Here is a 23,604-nt window from a genome sequence, read left to right on the forward strand (position 1 = left end):
GAGTTAGGTTCCTATTCACCAAAACCTTTGCCTCAAGAACACTATATATTCCCTGTATTGCCCTACAAAAGTTTTTACCCATAATATAATAATTCAATATGGTATGTAGGAATTGGCAATTTATCTGTCAAAGGCTTTAGTAGCATCGAGAGGAATAACAGAAAGGGGTATTTTATGCTCCACTGCCAAATCGATGGTGCCTATAAGTTCCTGGCTCAATTGATGCATGTATCTCCCTTTCATGAACCCCTTCTGATCTTCTGCTACGAAGCCCGCCATCACCTTATCCAATCTATTAGCTAAAATGGCAGCATAAAATTTATAATCACAATTTATGAGGGATGTAGTTTCTATAGGCATCACAGGTTTTAGGATCCTTCCCTTGTTTTAAAATTAAAGTAACTACTGCTTCCTTCCAAGATTTTGGTAGGGGAGCTCCATCCGTCCAAATGCCTGTGGAGAGTTCAGTAAATATAGGACCTATGATGTCACATAGGGCCATATGTATCAACACATTTACCCATTGACACAGAATGGGCAAAATCCTTTGATACATCTGGCCCTAAGTTTTAAGAAAAACTCATTTGGAAGCCAATCCAGGCCCGCTGCTTTGTCCTTTTTCCTTTTCTTTATCACTGCGTTGAGCTCATTCTTTTGTATATCTTCTTTTAGGAGTTTTCCCCCCTTGAGAGTTTCCTCACTGTCTGATCCCCAAGCCAACTAATAACCTGAATCCCCAGATGCGCAGGTCCTCTGAATATAACTCCCAATAAAAGTCTACAGAAGCTTGACCATTCTCCTGTATCTATGTCATAATCTTCCCCGTCTCCTTACATACTATCTCATTTCTATCGTTTTTTATTGTCTCAGTTTTCGCCTTCCAAGCTAAAAGTTTCCCTGCACTATCACCATATTCAAAATGTGCTAGTTTACTAGCTTCCCAGCGTGCACGAATCCTACCATCCTGTTTATTCTCATATATTTCCTTCTGCCACTTCTCTTCTGGTGATTTTCTTCTCAGCTCAAGCATCTTTATTCTTTGTTCCAATTCTGCAATCTTATTTCTATATTCCCTCTTCTTTTATGGGAGAACGTGGTGGACAGCTAGCGGCTCTTCGGGTGTCTGTCGGGAGGTGGAGAGGTTTTTCTCAGATAGGAGAGAGGAGGAAGCAGTGCAATGAAGTAAGCCACAGTCCGTGAGAGAAACGATCAGCTCCGGGAACTTTGGGGGAGTCCTTTCTTCAGGAAAGTACATACCAAGACAAGCAGAATGCAGTCCGGAGTGTGGTTGGAGGTGCCAGGAAGTGATCGGGGAAATCAGGGCTGATGGCCATTGCTGTTCGGCCTGTTGTCCTGGGGTGCTGCGGTCTCTGGAGGTGACCAATCAGGAGACAAAGAGAGCGTGCGGCCTGACTCACAGGATCCTTGGGAGGGGCTGGAACATTGCGGCGCTGTGAATAGCGGGGCACTACGGAGCGAAGACTCTGGCATGGTCTCCTGAGTGGCGAGTGCAGTTCGCACAATGACTCATGGACCACAAGTTCTTTAGTTTAGCAATAAATGCCACTTTATTAAGACAGGTGCCATTTATTTTCTCAAAAACACATTTCGCCATTTTATGATCCAACCAATCCCCAAGCTTATACCAAACTATCTACAACCTAACCCCCCAAAATGTTGACCCCCCTAAGAAACCCAGAAGAACTGACCCCGTTGATAAGTCCCCCTCATTCTCATTTTCTTTCCCCCATGACTGTATACCCCACCTCCCCCCTTTGAGGACGGACAAACCCGCTCAAGGCTGCCCACCCCCCCAGAAAAATTCTGCCTACAAAAAATGGCTAAAGAAAAAACCTGTCTTACCATGGCACGAAAGTAAGGATAAAAAGACCCCTGCCAGTAGTCATGGAAAATGGACTCTGGGGAAACAAAATGAAGAAGACAGAGGAAGGGGTGGGTGGGACAAAAACTAATCCGCTCCTCTCACCTCCCGGGGGAACAGTGATTTTCCTGCCCCACCCGGCCTGCTAAATAACCTACGCCACCGCACGCCAGCTGCCCTAATTCACCCCTGCCCACCTGTGAGCCGCTCGCACCGTACGAAAGAACCCAGGGGGGGACCGGCTCGTGCCCAGCTCCCCCTGGGTCCCCCCTTGCAGAATCACTCATGGACCACAAGTTCTTTAGTTTAGCAATCAAGGCCACTTTATTAAGACAGGTGCCATTTATTTTCTCAAAAACACATTTCGCCATTTTATGATCAAACCAATTCCCAAGCTTATACCAAACTATCTACAAACTAACTCCCCAAAATCTTGACCCCCCAACAAACCCAGAAGAACTGACCCCCGTTGATAACTCCCCCTCATTCTGATTTCCTTTCCCCCATGACTGTATACCCCACCTCACCCCTTTGAGGATGGACAAACCCGCTCAAGGCTGCCCACCCCCCCCAGAAAAATTCCACCAACCAGGAAAACCGAAAAGGAGTTTTCCTGCCCCACCCAGGAAGGGAATTTATAACATTGTGTTAGAGCACTATATATTCTCCTGCCAGATTTCCGCAATCACATCCTCAATTCGAGTAAATAGAAGGCCAGCCCCATTTTAGACAAATGTATCCCATCCTCACGGAAAATATGGCCCTCTGTGCTTTATATGGAAGGATGAGATAGCACCTTGACTCCAATGCCCCCACAGTAAAGTGTCATCGCTCTATTGAGCTTCTGTCTCGCCTTTTCCAAAGCTGCATGATTCCATGCACCTCTCCAGTGCAGCCGCGTTATGAATGCAGTCCAATCACCGTTGTGTCAACCCAGATAGACTTGATGGCGGCCAGATCCAGTTTCATCAGTTTTATTAGAGTCAGGCAAGACAAGGCAACAAGATCATTTTCCCCAAGGTGAATGACAAGCAGATCCGGAGGGCTCCCTCTTATATGGCACATCGTAGACAGCATTGGAAACAAACCCTCCCAACGCATTCCCCCATTCCCCTTCCATACCACCTCATGTCGAGCACTGGCGAGGCCCAACGATCTCCCACAAATCTGTTGTTCTGCGTAAACAGCAGCCCACTTTATGAAGGAGTGTCCTACTATCCAAGTAGTCTTTTTCAGACTTACAAGCCTCGGAAGCTGACCTAGGTGAAAAAACAAGCATTAACAGAAGAACAACAGAGTACTGAACTTCATTACCTAACGTATTTCTCACAACACTTGGACCTCCATCTCCCAATCCTACGTATGGCGGACCAAGACTACCCCAATCTTGCAGCCTCCTTTGCCACCCCAATGCGAAAAGAGTGTGTGCCAAATCTCAGAGGGACTTCACCCAATGTAAGGAGTACCTTCCGCATCACAGACAACAGCTGAGCTATGGAAATCTGACGTCCCTGCCCATGGCAAAAAATGGTACCTGGAGTAAAAAATTCAAACTGTGAAAACCTCCCACTCCCTTACAGGACAGCACGCCCCCACCCCGCTCCTGTTCAAGGAAACCCATTTCCCCCTACCCAATTGATCCATCTTGGAAGCCCTCAACCATATCCTCAATCTGTGGTTCTCTAGGAAAACTTCCTCACTGTAATGCCAACCCAATTGCGTAAACCTAGCAACTCTGATGCCCTTTAAGCCCCAAAAAATAACCACACAAAATATAACCTAAACTTGCAACACTCAAACTCATTGTAAAAGGACTCGCATAACTGCGCCACCATCCGTTGCAACAAAGAAAATGTCACTGGCTGCCGTAGCTGCCTGCTACCAGCCTGTTCCCTACTGAGACCCCTAAGAACCCTCTTCACTAACACCCCTCCCACCGGATCCCTCCCCACCTCAACTGCCCATAAAATGAAATCCTAGCCAACTTGCCAGAAATAGTAGTGTGTGAAAATCCTTTGTCTATCAGGTGTAACACAAAACTCAATAAAAACCTCCCACCATACACCGTCTCCCCTTGTGCAGCAACAGAGTTACCATAACGGCCTCTCTGACTTCCCTGCTGCCTGCCATGGAAATAGACTGCCGAGCGGGGTGAGTGACGCCGTAGAGAAAATGCCTAATCCCGACAAAAACTTGTCCACTCCTCCCACCTCCCGTGGGCACAGTGATTTTCCTGCCCCTCCCGCCCTTCTAAATAACCTACTCCGCCGCGCGCCAGCTGCCCTAATTAACCCTACCCACCTGTACGCTGCTCGCACCGCCGGAAACAGCCCAGGGGGTGACCGGCTTGTGCCCAGCTCCCCTTGGGTCCCCCCTTCTGTTTCAGTCAGGCCCAGGATAGAGATTGAGGAGAAAAAAACTACGGGGACCCATTTACCACCCCCAGCAGCTATATGAAAAGTGGAAAGTGCTCCTCGAGTTGGCTTCCCTTCCAGGTAGGGATGAGACAGGGGTACAGCCAATGAGAGGGATGGGGCAGAAGGCTCAGAGGCCAAACAGATACACACTAGAACTGCTGGGGCTTTTGGAGGGGAGCCTTACATTCTGAGAGTGTATCCACCTCTTCAGGGAAGAAGGTGGAAGTACCCCTAATAAAAACGAAGGGTCCAATAGAATAAAATACCCCCATTGTGCCTCAGGGAGAAGTGGGGAGTACACTCAAGAAAGAGGTAAAAACAACGTCTAGGTCCCTCCACTCAAAAAGAAAGAGTAAAGCGGCTACTTTTCCAAAACCAAAGAGCTTAAAAGTTACCCCCTCTCGTAGATCTTACTTAAAGTCACAGGGAAGGGACCCTGAGACCAGCTCAAGACAAACAAATCAGTATTAACTGCTCCTCCCTCCTGCCTTGACCCCATAAAACCTTTGTTAACAACAGGAGTGGTCTACGTTGCAGATAAAAAAAAGCAGTGACAATATGATGTCGCCAGACCAGATTTGGGGCAAGTAGAGTTAGCTCAAATCCCTGTGAGCCCAAATAAATACCAATGTCTAGCTGGTGATGAAATGAACAAACAAAGTGTGGCAGGGGAAAAAATTGGGGGAGGACTGATGGAGGCAATCAAAGTGAGTCGTACTAAAGGGCCTGCGACCCAGATGAAAGTTACAGTTCGAGTAGCGCAATCACTCCCTACATCGGATCTACATGCGAGCTCCTTGGAACAATTAATGAATTCACTTGTGGAGGAAGTTAGAAGCAGGTTTGATATGTCCCAAACAAATCAGAAAGAGATTCAAGCTGTTTGTGAAGGATTAGCAGAAAAATCAGTGTCTTGGTCCTTTAGAACTTAGGCATTATAATCATCGGTTGTTTAATTACAGGAAGGCGCAACAAAGCATAGTAAAGAGCTATCTGTTTTAAAATTTTAATTCAAGGAGAGCCAAGATAAACTGGTAATTCTTATAAATATTGCTAGGCAAAACAACATTAGAATTCTTAATGTACATGAAGAAAGTGAGATATGTGACACCAAAACTTTTAGAGTCAGCCTGTTGAAATCTAGCAGGCTTTAGGATGGGTCGGTTGATACTCTTTTGCAGGATATTCAAAAGATACACAGGGGTCCTTTTAGGAAAGATCCTGGCAAGACAAATCCACACAGAATTATAGTGAACTTTCCCATTCTCTATAAAGTACAAGCTTCTTAATACAGCACTAAAAACAGGAGCTGTAACTGGCGAGGGTTTCTCCTTTACTATTAGATCAGATATTTCTCTAGCGACCCTGAGTAGGCAGTGGGAGCTTGGGAAAATAATGGATGAATTCAGGAGGATTGGAGGAACTGCTCAGTTAAAAATCCCAGCCACCCTACGAGTGATGATTAACAACAAGGGGCAAGATGTATGACCATTCATTTTTGCTAGCCGCAAATTGCGTCAAACTGCGACTTGTAATTTGCGACTCGCTAAAATGAATGTACAACAGTGTCTCAGACACTGTTTGCGATTCCCAATGGGATCACAAATTGCATGCCTCATTAATATTCATGAGGCTGTCACAATTTGCCACCCCGTTGGGAATGGCTCGCACTCACAGGGATGGTGGCCTGCTGGGGTCAGCAAACCACCACGTCTGTGACTGCTTTTTCAGTAAATGCTGACCGTTTTTCTTAAAGGTAAACGATATGCATTTAAAAAAGAAAAATGAACCTTTTCAGATTCATTTTTTAAGGGAAGGCAGTGGTCCCTGGGACCATTACCTGCTTTTGAAAAATATTTTCACACCCATTCACAAAGGGGAAGGGGCCCCCTTGGGACCCCTTCCCATTTGCGAGTGACTTACCACCCTTTTGAAAAGGGTGGTAACCTGTGAGTGTTTTGCGGCCGCAAATGCGGTCGCAAAGCAATCATACACAGGTGTGTGACTCCCTATAAGGAAAGGACGCCCTTGGCACGCCCCTTCCTAACAGCAACTCGCAAACCATATTTTGCAAGTCGCTAATAGGCTAGCGACTCGCAAAATATGGTTTGTACATGGGGCTAACCTATTTTGCGGTCGCAAATAGGCCAAATTTCCGTTTGCGACCGAAAAAAACGGTTGTACATCTGCCCCAAGATGTTTAATTTAAGGGAGCCCAAATACGCCAATGCACTGCGGGAGAAACAAAGAATGAACTAATACATTATAAAGTTTTGTAAATAAGGTTTATGTGTTTTTACCTTTCTTTTTCTCCCCCCTGGATTAGAATCCAAGTTTTTTTTCGATTATATATAGAAGTGAGTCACACGCTGATTGTTATTTTCTTTCCATTTCTTTTCTTTTCCTTTCCCCTTAGTTTCTTTATACAGGTGCTATTTATTAAACTTCCCCCTCGATAGTACCAAAATGGGTAGGTTAGCCAAGGAAAAAGGGGGTAGGGTTCTCCAGGGAAGATTGGAAGAGGGGTGGTATGGAATAGAATGCACAGGGTGGTATGGAATGCACAGGGTGCACATCGTGGGGAGCATAGAGAGAAAAACAAAAAATTATCATTGCCATTCATGATATAAAAAATAGGAAGTCTTTTACAGGCCAAAGGATAAAATAAAATAAGTAATAATAGCATACAGACTCTGTCCTGGAATATAAAGGGACTACGGGTCGGAAGTAGGAGAAGAAAGATCCTCCAATACTTGAAGGATGTCCCAGCCCAAATAATAATCTTACAGGAGTCGCATTCACCCAAAGCAGAATGTTGAGAGATTTGTAAAAAGCTAAGGTGGGTAGGGCAGTTGGTATATAGTTAGCAAAGCTGCCACACAAAGGGAGTTGTCATATTAACAAAAAAGCAAACGGAGATTTCGATTATGGAGTGGAAAGTGAATAAGAAGGGAAGATGGGTCATTGAAGTCTAGAAAATATTTGACAAACTCCATACTTTGGTGGGATATTATGGCTCAAAAATAGATACAGAGCCCCTACAAGCTAGGGCCTCAGAGTTGATTCAATTCCAATTCCCCATCATATAGTCTGGTGATTTTAATGTAGTAATGGACTACCACTTGGATAGATTCAATAAAAGTCGATAAAGTTTTAATCCTAAAATGCAATCTTACATCAAATCTCGAATGAAACAGTTTGGATTGTGTGATGTTTGGAGAGATATGCATAAGGGTGAGCAGCAGTTCACCTTCCATAACTCTAAATATAGACATCACTCGAGAATTGATTACTTTTTGATAGATAATTCCTTAAGAACGGATATCGGGAGTGTTAGACATCTTCCTGCTCATTTGTCTGATCATACAGCAGTTGTATTCGAGATAAAGGTGGGAATGTGTAAACTAGATAGCAGATGGACATTAGATAGATCTTTACTGAGTGATCAGGCTATAATAGAAAGCTAAAGAAAAAGACAATTGAGTTCTTCAAAATCAATATCGCATCAGCATCTAAAGAGGTTGTTTGGGACACGTATGAGGCTTTTATAAGAGTGAATATGATCAGCGTCTTTGTCTTCTGAAAACTTTTAATGAGAGTAAACAAGATCTTTGTGTGGTTGGTCATATTTTATCCTGATTAAATCCTGATTAAATATTACACTTTATAATACATTTCTACCTAGTTAATCATAATAGTATAAATATTGACAACATGATGTTTATGATGATTGTATTTAATCTTTTTCAGAGGGATACATCAGGCATCAGATGTTCTGCTATGATTTTTTTATCCTGTCCGCCAAATCACCTGGAAATCCAAGAGATGACGACATAGATAAAGTAATGAGTGAAAAAATCGTGGCACCTCTCGAAGAGAAGAAGTACCTTTGCTTCCATGGATGCAGAGACCAAATTCCTGGAGAACATTTTTTAACCGCTGTGTCTAATGCAATTCGTATAATTCCGATTACCATTGTGCCTATATACAATCGTTCAAAGTTTTCAAATCTTGTGCGTCTGGTGTTAGATCCAGAATTCCAGAAGAATTTTGTGCTTATTATATTTGATGCGCCCAAAAGCGGGATCTATGATTTTTATAACTCATTGGACTCAAGACGCCACGATCTTTTGATCACACTGATGAAAACCAGCAACAGAAGAAGGCTAGAAGTTCCACATGAAACAAGAAAGGCTCTATTTCGAGAACTGCATGACACAGGTTAGTTGAGTTCCTATACATCAATCGAGTGCACCAAGTTTCCCGATAGCACTCGTCATCTTTACTCCTCATATAAAGTGTTTGTTTCACTGGAACAAGGCATATACATAACCCCTAGCTTGTGTCAGAGTGTGGGTGAAATTCATTCACTCTAGGTTTTCAGCTAACAGCAAACTGCAACATTAGCAGTTTCACTTTTATATATGGGCCCACAATTTCCAGCATGCCAATTGCTGCTGGATCACCCCCATGGCATAGGGTCTGTTGTGACCAGATGTGTGTTCATTGTCATCTTTAATCATGTAATAGCCGTTCTCGATGCAGTAAGTAAAAGGAGATTGCTCGAGTCAAAACAAATTCATAAAAATAGTACACTAAAAGTTTATCATTTTTACAAACAAGAAAGATAGAAAGAGATTTGGAAGGAATTGGCCTGGCCCAGTTTTTCCTTTTCAGTTTGGATGAGCCTTCCTCCAACAGAATGTCTATATCAACAAGTGTGCTGTAGTCATTCCTTAGTCCAAAAGTTTTAGTCCAAAAGTTGAGATATAAAAACCTAGATTAAAAAATGTAAGAATTGCATATATATTTAAAAGTCCCAGAATTAATAGTTGCATTTATCAGGATTGTTTCAATTTGTATGATAAAGATACTACTGGTCCTTCTTGACCTTGGGCCTTTTCAAAGCCTGATATTTCTCTTTTAGCCTTCTGCTGAAGCGCGCACGCAGGTAGTCTTGAGGGCCGGTGTTGTATAGCTCTGCAGCACGAACCAACCATGGGACCTTCTCCTGAGCGTTTTCTTGTCTTCAAGTACTAATAGATTTTTTACTGTCTTATTTAACAAAGACTTAAAACTGTTCTGCGTTCCGAATAGTTGCCCAGAGTTCCTTCAGGCCTAGGCGGTTTATGGATGCGGTCAGGTAATCATTTGGGGTGCAAGCTCTGCTTGAGTTTATCTCTTTCCAAAGGTGGAAATTCAGAGAACAGTTTTCGGTGCTTCTAATCCTAAACCAGCATTTCACATAAGCAGTGTTACGAGCTATTTTTGGTGACTGTAGGGCAAGCTCCAGCCTGATTTGCGCGGGAGAGACATAATTTGTAAGGCTAAAGATTATTCTTGCTGCTCTTAGCACAGTTTGTTTCAAAGGCTCTTCATCTTTTCCCCTGAGGCATTCGCTTCTGTATGTAATATCTGGAATTAACTTTGCCTGTAATACTTGTAGTAAGGGGTAAAAGCTTGGCCCAGCAGTTTTATGTTTCAGAGATTTTAGAGCTACTGCTATAGAATTTCCTCTCCATTTTATGGCTTCTGTTTGTGGCTTGAAGGTACCTTTCTCATCAAGTATCACCCCAAGGTATTTGTCTTCTAACACGACTTCCATAGGGGTACCTGCCAGGTTCCATTGAAACCCGGTTCTATTCTTTTTCAGGTTGAACCGCATGATTTTTGACTTATCTAGGTTGATGGTTAAACAATTAGATGCAGCATGATTGGCAGTTGTATTTAGCAAGTGCTGAAACCCAATTGGAGTTCGGCCTATAAGGACGACGTCGTCAGCATACAGTAAGTTAGAGAGTGACAGCCCGTCTAACCTCGGTGCATGAGAGGTGCTGTTGTTTAATTCTGTAGAAAGGTCTGCCATAAACAGGTTAAAAAGCGTGGGGGGCAGACCGCAGCCCTACTTCAATCCGCTAGATGTTAGTATTCACCTTGACAGAAATTCTCTGGTTCCTAGTTTTATTTGAACCCAAGTATAAGTATGTAGGTGGATATTCTGTTTTAATAGTGCTTCTGCAATTTCCATCTTTGCTAGTTTAGTCTACAGCTTCTGCCTGTTTATACTGTCGAAAGCAGCCGCATAATCTTTGAAGCAGAAAAATAGGGGGAGATTTGCTGCTTTGGCACCATCCATCAGTAGCGTCAGGGCAAGCAGATTTGTGATGGTCCCTGTGCCTTTGGAGAAGCCTGTCTGATTGATGAGGATGAGGGATTTTTCATTTGCCCATGCTGTTAGTTCGTCCAAAAGGAGACCGGCATAGTATTTCGCCTCAACATCAATTATGGCTACAAGTCTGTAGCTAGTAGGTTTATTCTTATCTTCCTTCTTATAGATTGGAGATATTATGGAGCCTTTCCAGGAGTCTGGGATGCCAGCCCCTACTTCTATGGAGTTGAACACTTGTAATAATGCAGCCGCCCAGTAGTTCGGATCAGTTTTAAACAATATTGGGGGGATACCTTTGGGGCCAGGTGCCCCCTCTCGCCTACCTTTGGCTACTCGGTTTTTAATCTGCAAAATCGTGAATTGCAGTTCTCTTGTTGACCTCCTGCTGGTGTTTCCATGGGTGCTCAGCTTATCAGACTGTCCTGACCCTGGTTGTGCTGTACCAGAGCTTTCCCCTCTTGGGTTAAAGTGATCGTGGAGGTGGCCTGCCCAATTTTCCTCTGTTAGGTGGGAATTGATGCCTTGCACATGGATTTTACCTAAATTATTTATTGTGCGCCAGAATTTTGCACTTTGATTTGTCTTTGCGTCAAACAGGAGCTTAGCCCACAAAGTTTCTTCTGCTTCCCTTTTTGCTTGCCAGATCATTTTCTTCTTTGTTGCTTTTATTTGCAAAAAGGGTTTTTTGTCGAGTGGTTTCAATACCCCTTTGTCTTAGCTTTCGTAAAACTTTATTTATATCTTTATTGAGGGCCCTCAGATTTGGTATGCACGAGATTGGTAAGTGTTTGAGTGGGTTTCCCGCTTGAATCTTACAATCTGTGTATTTGGTGATCGTCTGTCTGGCATATGGCCTCTGATCTTTTGGCAAGTTGTTCCCCTAGTTGTTTTGTCACTGTTTCCCAATGGGCTTTCGCTTTGCTATGTATCTCTGCTTGCTTTTCCCAGATTGACTTGGCTATGGTTTGGAGTTTGTCAGGTTGGCTAGTTTTGCAGTTGAGCCTTCTGAGAATTTACTGTATAAATAGTTGCAGGATCCTCCACTGGGAAGATGGAGGGCCTCTCCTTCATACACAGTGATATTTCCCGGGGCTGATGGTTGCTATGCTCTTTAGTTCCAATCCTAAAACTAGAAATCCTACTAAACAATTGTAGAGTAACTAGCGTGTAATCTATTGTAGAGCTTGCCATGGCTTTGTAATAAGTTGCCGCGGGGGTTGGTCTCCCAGAAAGCGACCATTTAGTACCACAAGGCTTAAGTGCTCCATGTCCTGTATACAATTCCTTAGCTGGGCTGTCAGCTTTATCTTTTTGCCCTGAACATGGGTGGGGATCTTCCCTGCTGTAAGTTGTTCCTCCAGCTCGGTTTCCCTCGGTTGTGGTCCTATTAAATGCATATTGAAATCCCCGGCCAGTACAAGGTTGGATTTGAATCTTCCGAGAGTAACTTTGTTATTTCCGTACCCACCATTTTAACTCCTCTGGCTTTAGCTTTATCTTGTGGGTACAATAATTTGTTGTTTAGCGTTGCTCTCTTCTATGTCCAGTGCAAGAATTTGAAGCCCATTTGTTGGGGTTAGAGTGGAGCCAACTTCTCTTGTCCCCCTTATAGTGCTGATTGAGGAGTAAATGGAAAATCCACCCTTTAGGTGACCAAATTTGCTCCTTTGGTTGCTGGGAGATGATGGGTTTTATAGCCAAGTAGGTGCTGAGGGTCTTCCTGCCACATCTCCTGCGTTAGAATTAAGTCAAAGTCTTGGGTGTAAGAGAGAAATTCTGTGTCCGATACCTTGTTTTACATTCCATGCAGTGAGTGTTCTGGGTAATCGAGGGCCATATTTATCATTTTTTCACACAAATATATGCCACATTCCTGCTCTCTATTTGTGCTGGTGCACTGTTGGCTGTCAACCGCCAATGCAGGCTCGCTTTGCATCATGGCATTACAGGCAACATTGTTTTTGTGCAGTAAGGGACACATTCCTGCATAAAAACAATCCTTTGAGGTTTTTTCCTATTTCTATGTGTGCTCCATTTTGCAGTACACATAGAAAGAGGAAAAAACCAAGAGAAATAAAGATCTCTCTCCTCATTATGAGTCCCCTGGGAAGATGTCACCTTTTGATGCATTCCCAGGTCTACCACTCATGGTAAATCTGGGAATGTGCCAAAATCAATGGGTGGATGCATGAGAAAACCCATGCTCCACCCATGGAACACCTCCCTGGGGAGGAGTAATGCAAGGTAGCGAATTGTGCTGTCTTGTATTACTCCAGATTTACCAAGCACTGCAGGGCCATGCAATTATGGTATATACGCAGAGAGAATTAGTAAAGTATCCCAAAAGTCCTTTTGAAGCCTATGAAGAAAAGAGGTGCTACTCTTTGATAGCACCTTGGCAAACAAACAAAATCCCTATTATTATTGCTGTAACCTCGTCATGTGTCTCATAGGGCCTTTGTCGACATCGCTAAGTTAGCATGGCTAGTGCTGCCATGACGCTGCTTTTGCACACGTTACTAAATAGCTTTATTTTTGCAAGACTGTTTATGCCTTTCACATGAGAACTGGCTGCTGGGTTTGTTCTTTGCTATTTACTGGAGTTTAGTCTGAACACTGTGAGTAAGGTCGATAAACAAAGCCCCTTGTTATTCTGTTCTGGTCAGGCCTTAGCACCTAGACACCTTTGCAGCTGCGGCTGGAGACTCTTGTTTTGATATTACAGGGATGCAGGTTTTAAGGGAGCTGACACTTGGAGAGGGATCTTTCAGGGAGAAGAGCAACACCCAGCTTCGATGTAGAAATTTCTGGTATGGGGTCTGCTAACAAAATCCAGAGATCATCCATTATACAATAATACATATACTATCCAAGGCAAGGGAGTTTAGACACTATAGTTCTTTTCTCCATTGTCTTTATGCGATTAAATCTCCCTTCATAATGTATTGACTGGCTGGGAAGCTAGCTGTTTTGTTGTTATGCATTTTTCCACATATTGTGGCACGTATACTGCATGCTAGAGCACTTTATTTAAAATAAAATGTTTAACTATATTCGTGTCTCATTCAGATCTTATTATGGACAGGTGCGAGAGTGTGAGGGAAAAGGTGAGTCTTATCACCACGATTCCTAAGAGATCAGGGAGTGTTGTGTTCTGGGTTGTCTAATCATTGGCTTACCTGTATTTGGATAGGAGAGTGAATGAGACACTATAGCTAGTCAGTCCTGGGGTCGTGGGTAGTAAGGCGGTAGGAAGGCATAGCCCCTATACACTGAGGTCCCATTTTCCTGCGCATAGTTATGTGTATATAACAGGTAATGGCGTTCAGATTTTCTTCGGCATTTTTAAAACTGGGTAAAACAGGTAGAAGAATAAACGTTGTTGATTTGGGTTCAAAGTATCCAATGGCAAAACAATTACCTTTAACTGAAGGACCTGGGCTAGGAGGGAGCCACAATCTAGGGGCCACAATGTGTCAGACCACTCATCATAGAAGCCACCTAGTTAAACAATCTCATTGCATCTCTGATAAGTTTTAAAGCATTGTCTCTCATTCATAGGGCTAGTGCTCAGAGACAATTTTTAAAAATCATCTTTTCTCTTACTTGATGGATCCTCCAAGCAAATGTTCAATTGTGTGCCATCCACATAGGTCTTGAAGGTAAAGCTATAATAACTAATCAGACAGGTTGAATAGGAAACCTCTTATTAAACAAGGACTTAGAGAGGTATTTTGCAATACTTTGTGTTGCACTGGCATTGTAGAATAATGAGAGGAACCTTTACAAGTTATGTTACGTCCTCTAGATAAGAAACAATCCAGTTACAAGCACTATGTTTCATCTCAAACTTATCAAGTTGAGTTAGTCAGATGTTGTGGAAAATGCTATCGAAGACAAATAACAGGTCAAGAAAGATCAATGGTGTTCTTCTGCCATTGTCAAGCAGCCACCACACATCAGCCATGACTGCTACCAAGGCTAATTCCAAGCTAGTTGGTGACCTTGACCCCAACTGAGCTGAATCAAAGATCGAGGTTTGTTCCAAAAATATCAAATGACTTTGTTATTGTGGTTGGGATGGAGGGGGACAGCTAACACAGAGACCCATTTTTTGTGTGTGAAAAAGGCTGCTTTATTGAAAATAGGTGCATGTCCAACCTAGGCCATTGCCTTACAAACTAAAACCTCACTACACATAAATAAACTGCTCCTCCATTTTTCCAACCCCCACCACTACAATCCCCACATAAAATTCCCCACCCTGTCGATAACAGAACATTACATAACATTCCATAACAATCCTATTCCACAGCATTGCAGTTCCAAACTCCTGCCATCTGATAAAACCTACACCCCTACCTGTCCTTCTGCAACTGTAACTACCTAACCTGTATTGTAAACTTATCCTACCTGCCTAACCTTTCCCTGGCCCTGCCTCAAAACTTCCCAAAATGTAACTCCAAACATCTGCCAATCTGGCCAACTTTAGAACAACCCGGCCACCCAGGAAAAAGAAGGAGCATAGGCGGGAAGCCGCCTCTCCTTTTTTCTGCCCCGCCCGCGCTACTAGGAGTCTTATCATAGCGGTTCTGTACCTTCCGACCCCTATTCAAATGTCTGTAAACTTTAATATCTCCTGGCCTCCTATCCCCCCGTGACAAGTGTACCCCCTCCCCTCTTTTAAAGTCCCCTGAGTCAACTGAATCTTCCCCTGTGCAAAACCCCCGAAACTCTGCAGTAACGTACCCTTTCGGTGTTCCTCCTACTCCGCCCCATGTGAATCTACAACATGTTGTGGCACTTACCAGCCACCAACCTACCATACAATGAATGCATATTACCTTCCAGCACCTGTTCCCCATCCTTTCCACAAAATCTTGAAGAAAACTTTATTAAACCAAATTTTCACCTAAATCATAGGACCGCTCCCTGACCCGGGCTCGCTTCACAAATGAATGCCCCACTATCCATATGATCCTGTGCGTGGTGAGGGGGCCCATGCCAGAACCTGAAATAGAAAACTATGTGAGCAGACGAAACCAACATAACTGCGCTATAAACCTCCTGCAGCACCGCTAGCGTCACCATTTGACATCATCCTTGTTGCTTCTACCGCATGTTACCACGCTGGTTCCTTCCTTATGGTCACCCAAGAAGCAGAGGTCTCCGTCCTGTCAACGCCCCCCCCATCGCCCACTCAAGTCCGTCCTGCCTCCGCTACTGTACACCCATCAGCTGATGAGTCTCCCCACAGACTGTCCATTCAACGCCCAAAATACCAGCTGCCGGGCCCATCAGTTGACCCCTGTTAAAGGCCCTCCATACCACTCATGAACTCTTTGAACTGTCCAGTGCTGCCTGGACGTCCGTGGAGCTTGAGGTGCCGTCATAGAGGAAGTCATCCAGGTAATACGGTACCACAGGTGACTAGTGCGCCCGGAAATTAACTACTGGAAGAATGATTTGAAAGAAATTCGAGGGATGCGCCAGACATAAGCCGCCCATCAATAATGCTTTGCCCATGTACCATTCACTTCCGAAATGGATGCCCAAGAGGTCCCCATCCTCTGGGTGGGCTGGAAGCCTTCGGAAAGCTGACATTATGTTGCATCCTATCATGTCCAAGTTACACCAGTGGTCACTTACCAGTGACATGGCCACGTCAACCAACTACTATGACGCCCATGGTCACTCCTAGTGACTTGGCCATGTCAACCAGCTAATCAGACACCATGAACTAAGTGCCGTTGCTGAAATCGGTCACCTGGAAGAATGGTTCGGAAGAAATTCGAGGGATGCGCCAGACATAAGCCGACCATCGATAATACTTTGCCCAAGTACCATTCACTTCTGAAATGGATGCCCGGAGGTCTCCATCCACAGGGTGACTAGAAGCCTTCAGAAAGCTGACTGTATTTTGCATCCTATCCTGTCCAAGTTGTGCCTGTGGTCACTTACCAGTGACATGGCCACGTCAACCAACTACTCCTATGCCAGATGTCACTCCCAGTGACATGACCACGTCATGCAAACCTTGTGCTCTTATTTGACCAATTTATCATGCATCCCTCTGAGTATTCCCCTGCTATCCTAAACTGTCTGTTTATCCCCCCCACCCCCACCCCCAGGGCCTCTCAGCCCCCAAGAAAACTGACTATAAATCTGCCTGTAGTGCCTACGCAGCTTTCTGGTTTGATCTTTCTGTGTAAGACTGCCCCCAAAATTTGACCACCCTAATTAGCGTACAAGCCTTTGGGCCCTGCCCCTCTAGCTGTTGCTGCTGACCCCCTCCTGAAAACCCCTTGTTGCCACTGCTGGCCCCCTTCCTGCCGTCCCACCCCCCAAAACAATTCACTATAGCGTGCCTGCCTCCGTATTTCGAGCAGTCATGCTGGAACTTACAAAAATCCCTTGTACACAGTCCCTTATTGAATCCCAGCAGGTTCCCACTGAGCCTGTCTGCCCCCTGCCTGTACTACCCACCCCTACCCCTGAGAAGGCCGATAAACAAGCAGGAGCCCGCTGACCGTGAACACAGTCTTCCCCGCCCGTGCTGACCCCATCGTGTGCTGCCACAGGCCCGTATCCAACTCCCCACATTGGGCCCAAGCGTAACCCTCCCTCGTGATCTGAGCCTTTCTAATGACATTCATATACTTAAAGAGTGCCACGCACCTCTCCGGGTATTTCTTGCAGTGTACACTGGCATATATTAAAACGGTGCTGTCCAGTTTTCTATAGCGAGTGGAACCCTTGGCCGCTTTGCCAATTCATATTCTTCCTCCTTCTACCCCTCTTTAGCTCAAACCTCCCTGTGCAGCAGCTTGAGCTTTTCCACATACTCTCCCTTCCATATCCGCTCTTTAGTGGCTAACATCAGGTGCACACCTAATGGCTTTGTCACTCCCATATAAGGTAGCTTCTTGATTTTTAACACCTTGCTCTCCAACTTTACACCGGGCTCGCCTGTCCCTGCTGCCCCAGCGTCACTTGCCGTCTGTTTTAGAATCATCCCCTACTCCTCCCGTGTCTTGTCTGTGTCCTCCGTACCTACTCCCACATCCAAAACATATTTTCCCCTGATTAACCTCCCCCCTCCTCCCCCACCCCCTCACCCCCTCCGATGCCCACCGAAACCATCACCGGTTTCACCCATCCTTTGTTTGTTTTACCTGGCTCTGAGAGGGCCCATCTCGCTGTAGCCCGCCTCTGCAACGGAGCTGTTGCTGTCGCCAACTCAGCTGTCCTGTGGGCCCCGACTGGCGTCGTCGTGACATCTGCAAGGTACTACAAACAACATTATTCGGACCCCCACACCATCATCATTGCTTTCACTCAATTCACTCTCCTCAAGACTATCCTCATAGTCTAACTCCTGGACTCCAACAGCCCCCAACCCCCCACTACAGGGGGCGCTGACCGCCTTCTCCTCAAATCCCTGATAAAACCTCAATGGTTGGTCCTTCGTCCTTGATGTCCCGTGCCCCGATGAGGGCCATCGGGTGTTGGGGCCAGCGAGACCGTTCGGGTACTCATGCTGGCCGCGATGGGTTCCTTCGCCAGTACCGGATATGCCGTGCAAGGCTCCATCCTCCCTTCACCTTGGCATCTATGAGACGCTCCTAGCTCTGCCAAGTCAGGCTTACCTCCGCTATTCTACCACCTGAAACAGAAAAGTCTGGTCTGGTGTGCTGGGCCTTAATTCCTGAACCCTCCCCCCACCACCCAACTCCTTGTTCTGCCTACCCCCATAGTACTAGCCACCCAATGATGCCCCACTCTACTGAGATCCATCACAACCTCCCCAGACCCATCCCCTTCCTCGTTGTCACTCCATTCCCACCTCCCCAGCCTTCACCACATGCACGCGCCCAATGCCCCTGGACCCCTGTACCCACCAAGCCCACCCTCCTCACTGACTCCACACCTGCCTGATCCCTACACCTCGCCTCTAGACCCAGAAACACCCCCTGTGTGCCATGTAGGCATCAATCTGTTCCCTCCTAGACAAGCCCCATACCTCCTCATGCCAAGAGTTAATATGTCCAGCCCTCCCAATCCTGACCCCCCTCCGATCCCCTCGCCTCTGGGAGATCCTCTTCTTGCAGGATCCAGCCTCCCTCCCCCATTGGCCCCCCACCATACCTGCAAAATCCCCGTCCCTCCCCAAACCATTCCCCCTTCCTGCACGTCCATCCCCTCTCCTCCTCTGAACCTTGCATGTTATCCAGCTGTACATCCCCTTCAGCCCCTCCTGAAATCAGCCCCAAAAGGCCCCCTTGCACCCCACTACCTGGCAGGCTCTAAAGGAGAGGGGAAGCACTGCTAGTGTAACCAGAGCCTCTTCCACCCTCCCTGAACTCCCAACCTACCCCCGAGTCAGGAGCCCCCTTATCCCCCTCCCCCCTGCCCATGGACACTCTGGGGCCCAGCTGGGGGCCCACGCGGCCCTCTACTCCGGCGGGCTCCACCCTCCTTCATTCTTGCTGGAGCCCCGAGGAAGCGGGTGGATCCTGTGGATCTCTCCCCCACGGGCCGCTCTCCTGTTATAGGAGCGCCCCCGCGCCTCCATCGGACCGTCCGGGGAGACACGAGACGCGCTCCGCAGGCGCACCCTGCCCTCAACACTTCCCACCGCAGCCTCGTCACTCATCAGAGGCCGTGGCTCTAAGTCAGCACCTGGGCCGCCCGCATGCCACCCTTGCTGCCCGGGTCACTCACCTTTGCACGTTTCGCCCTTTTGGGGGGCGAGCAGGCAGCATCGGCGGCCACTACCCCCACAGACGCACCGTGTCGATCTTGAGGAAATTGAGCCGGCCTGCCTCCTTGAGCAGCCGGACTGCCTCTAGCACTCTCCAGTCCTCTCCAGCCATATCGCTCGTCGCCACCTAAAACCACACTAAAATCGCGCCAAAGCGAAAAGCAGAAACCCTACAAAATTATAATTACAGCTACCCTTCCAGCCACCAGGTCCCCAAACCTAAAATGGTGGCTGGGAGAGGGAGCGCAAACCCCTTATAGCCTTTAGGCTATAAAATCACTTGGGCTACTTTTGGGCTATACCCACAGAGCCCAAACTAATTAACCAGAAAAGGGCTGCTGCCGGCCACCCCTTCCCCTCCCAAACTGCCCGGGTGGAAGACCTCGCAGGCTCGGCTGCCCCCCAAGCCCCCCTTTTGAAGAATTTTCATAGCGACTTGTGATACTAAATTTGATCTGTAATTGTTCGAGGCCTAGGGTTAGCAGATGAGTTATCAGTGCATGAGAAACCACTTCAAAGCGTGGGAATTGCTGAATGTATCTAACCAGCTCTTGATGAAAAACTGAAGCTGAGCAGATTTCATAAGGGGACCTTGACTTAACAGATTGAGTTCATGTTCAAAGCTACAGTTAATGCACCAGGGGCAGTGGACCAGGGCCCATAGATGAGAGAGGGTCTCTGCACCCCAATTATGACTCTCTGGCTTCTTATCCTCATTAAAGTGTCTCGTCGAATACTCATGAATGGAGGGAAGTGTGAATAAAGAACAACGATGGCTGACAAAGTTGATTATATCATGGTAATTTCATCTGAGTAAATTGTACTTACCTAAATCATCATCCTTAAGAATGACAAGAGAACTGCCTTTGTGAAGTAGAAAGGCATTAACAATTTTTAAAAGGGCCTTTGTTGGATAAGGAGGTGAAGAAATTGGCTTTTGAAAAAAGGCAACTCTGGCCATTAAATGGCTTTTTTTATAATTATGAAAAAGAGTGCAGTTCATTTGCTTCTTTCCCCCCAGTGTTGTCCCTTTGCCAGTTTTGCTTAGTTGTATTTTTTTAATCTGCCTTAGACCACCATGGCTCACATGACAAACGATGCAGTTAAATCCAGTGTATGCCACCCTCACTAAATAGTGTGGTTTGAGCACCGCTGTGACTTGCTATGCCTGCGTTGGATGGGCTGTAAGCCACTAGTCTTTGTGGCTGCTGAGTTGTTAAAAATGTGCGCTGCATGTTCAGTCTTGCCTTAAGGGGTTTGCAGCACACTCTACGAGCTTATTTTATGCACATGCTGGCTAAATTGTACTTTTATTGTGTTACTTTTAATTGTATACTGATTTGAATCTCACCACAGTTCTTATTCTGTCACATCATTTTAAACTTCATAAATTACCTGCCTAGCGCTGTACTGCTCTGTTGAACTCGAACTCTCACTCCCTAACTACTGTATGAATCTGACGGGGTCGGGTGGCAAACATTTCCGGGTTCTCCAGCATGTCACTTAGAGCCGCCATCTTGGGGAAGGGCGTGCTCTAGTCTCTGTGGCTGCTGAGTTGTTAAAAATGCGTGCTGCACGCCTTAAGCAAGCACGCCTGCGCCCGTCGCGACCCAGTAGCGGTCAGCGCCAGCCACGCTGCCGGCCGGGTGTAAGGTCATCAGGGCAGATTCTTTTATACGGGCAATGCCCTACAGGATATCGATACCCATCTCTGTCCCTGTAAAGGTAACTGGGAGGTTTTGAGTAGCAGTAAAAAGGTATGTTTGACCTGTGGTTTTAGGCTGACTCCAGGTCTCGCTACCCCTGCTCATATCAGCACCCCCTCCCCAGAGTCCTTGAAGGTCCCCTCCATCACTGCAGCCATGATCAATGTTAGATCCCTCAGGAAACATCACGTTGAGGTCTTTGATCTCCTCGATGCCACTTCTCCTGATCTCTTGTTTATCACAGAGTCTTGGCTTGATGCCAAGTCAGACCCCATTGTTACTCTTGCCACTCCAGTAGGATACAAGATTATTAGAGCTGACCGTCCAGAAGGGAGGGGGTAGACATCTTTGACAAAGATAAGTGGGAGTTGAGGAGGGGAGATGTCACTCCATGGGAACCTGCGAAGTCCTTGACTGTAGCATTCTCTTTTTGGACCACTTCAATCTGGGGGGCTCGTTTATCTTCAGGCCCCCGGGACATGCAGGTCCATTCCTACAGGCCTTTGGGGATGCTATTGTAACTTGGCCACTGAGATTTTCCGACTATTTTGCCCTTGGGGACCTCAATATCCATTTTGATCAGTTTCAGGCTACGGACACGTCAACCTTTCTGGATATCTAGCACCTGGCCCAATTTGTCCAGCAGGTGGGGCTACCTACCCACAGACAGGTTACATCTTGGACCTAATCTGCACCAATTTCCCCATCTCAATGAGGGACCCATGTCCGGTCTATTGGTCCAATCATTTCCTGACATATTTTTCTTGGGATGTGTGCAACAGTAAGCCCCCGGTGTGTCCCTTTCGCAAACCGGCCTTTGGTAAAATTGCCCCCAGTGCTCTCATTTATACTCTGAAATCCTCTAGACCTACTCTCTCGGGCGACCTGGAGAGTCGACTAGATGATTTTGCCCGCTGGGTTTCAAAGGCTGTTAATTCTCTTGCCCCGCTGAGCTCAACTAGGCCCTCTAAGGGATCTCCCTCTAAACCCTGGTACAGCCCAGAACTTAAAGAATTAAAACACAAATGCAAGATTCTTGAGTGAGCATGGCACCACAGTGACTACTGCCCTGTGGCCAAGCTGAAGCTCAGAGCCAAGCACAAAATCTAGTATGAGGCCATAGCCGAGGCTGAAAGGGAATTTTACACTACATGTATCGACTCTGCTAAAAACAATGCAAAGGAAATTTTTTCGATAGTACAGAGCTTTACGTTGCCTCTAGCTAGTGCATCCCCATCTTCAGGTGCCTGGTGCGAGACTCTTTCTACATTTTTTTGGGACAAAATCTGCATGATTCAGGCGACTTTTTTACCAGGTGTTAACGAGATTGAGGCAATGACTTTGCCTCCTCCGGTGGACACTATATACTGTCAGGATGCTTTTATACCGGTGGTTTTGGTTGATTCACTAAAAATCCTGAGGAGCCTTAAGTCTGGCTCTCCCTCTGATGCTTGTCCGGCCAGGTTGCTATCAGCTGCAGCCGAGACGATCAATCCCGAGGTGAATAGCATTGTCAATCTGTCCCTCTATACAGCTAGTGTCCCGGTGTCCTGAAAATAGGCCAAGATCTTACCACTCATAAAAAAAAACATCATTAGACACTCATAGTTCAGGGAACTACAGGCCAATCGCTCTATTTCCTTGTCTGGCCAAGGTGTGTGAGAAGGTTGTCACCAAACAACTCACTGAGTTTGTCAAAAGAGAGGGTCTGCTGCACCCCGCTCAGTCAGGGTTCCGAGCAGCTCACAGCACGGAATCTGTGCTGGAGGAGGTGGAGGAGGCCATCCGGGAGTGATTGGACGCCGGCGGGAGGGCAGCATTGATTTTGCTCGACCTCTCGGTGGCGTTCGACACGGTCCCTCCCTCTCTTCTCCACTCACGTCTGGCAAGGATAGGTGTTTCAGGGACAGCCGGGAATTAGCTCAGGTCCTTTCTTGAGGGTTGGGCCCAGCAGATCTGGTTGCCTCCATCTTCCTCTCTTCTTCAGGATGTGACTATGGGAGTTCCGCAGGGGTCCTCCCTCAGCCCTCTTCTTTTTCACATTTATGTGACCCCCTGGTCTATCTGGCTGAGAGTTTGAGAGCTAAGGTGATGGCCTATGGCGATGACACACAGCTGCTCTTTACTTAGGACAGTGATGACAATTCTGTCGCTTCAGTTCATCACTCTCTCTCTTCAGTTTTCAGGTGGCTCGTGGCTGCTCAACTAAAATGTAACGAGGAGAAGTCAGAGATTCTCCTGTTCAGAAAATTCCCTTCCAGGTTCCGGGAACCATTGAGGCCACCTTATTTTGCCCTGCCCTCCTATGAAGGGAAGCCGGCGAAGGACCTGGGGGTATGGTTTGATGAGATTCTTTCTTTCTCTTTTCACATCACGAAGTTGGCCGGTACCTACTTTGGCCTTCTCAAGACTTTAACAAAATTCTTTCCTTTCCTGCTTCAAGCAGCTAGAGAAACGGTCACATGTGCCCTCATCCTGTCACGGCTGGATTATGCCAATGCACTTTACATTGGTATCCCTGGCTACCTGATTAAAAAGCTGCAGGTAGTCCAGAACCCGGCAGCCAGACTTTTGCTTGGCATTTCCACCAGACATTGCGTGCAGTACCACTTTCGCTCCTTTCACTGTCTTCCCGTAGCCAATAGTGTAAAGTTCCAATCGCTGGT

At 46.3% G+C, this 23,604-nt stretch overlaps 1 protein-coding gene across 2 annotated transcripts in view; it reads left to right on the plus strand.

Moving 5' to 3' along the window:
* Positions 1-23,604, plus strand: part of LOC147711655 (uncharacterized) — a 1,672,131-nt gene that overhangs the window by 208,948 nt on the left and 1,439,579 nt on the right. Inside the window, exon 3 of one of the 2 annotated variants that reach the window (XM_086922319.1) lies at positions 8,050-8,520. The exons of the other annotated variant lie outside the window; for it this stretch is intronic. Coding sequence (XP_086778445.1) covers positions 8,050-8,520 — 471 coding nt within the window. The remainder of the gene's footprint in view (positions 1-8,049; positions 8,521-23,604) is intronic. 2 annotated transcript variants of the gene reach the window in all.

This window comes from Lissotriton vulgaris, chromosome 5 (genome assembly GCF_964263255.1).
Source record: "Lissotriton vulgaris chromosome 5, aLisVul1.2, whole genome shotgun sequence".
Classification (NCBI taxonomy): Eukaryota; Metazoa; Chordata; class Amphibia; order Caudata; family Salamandridae; genus Lissotriton; species Lissotriton vulgaris.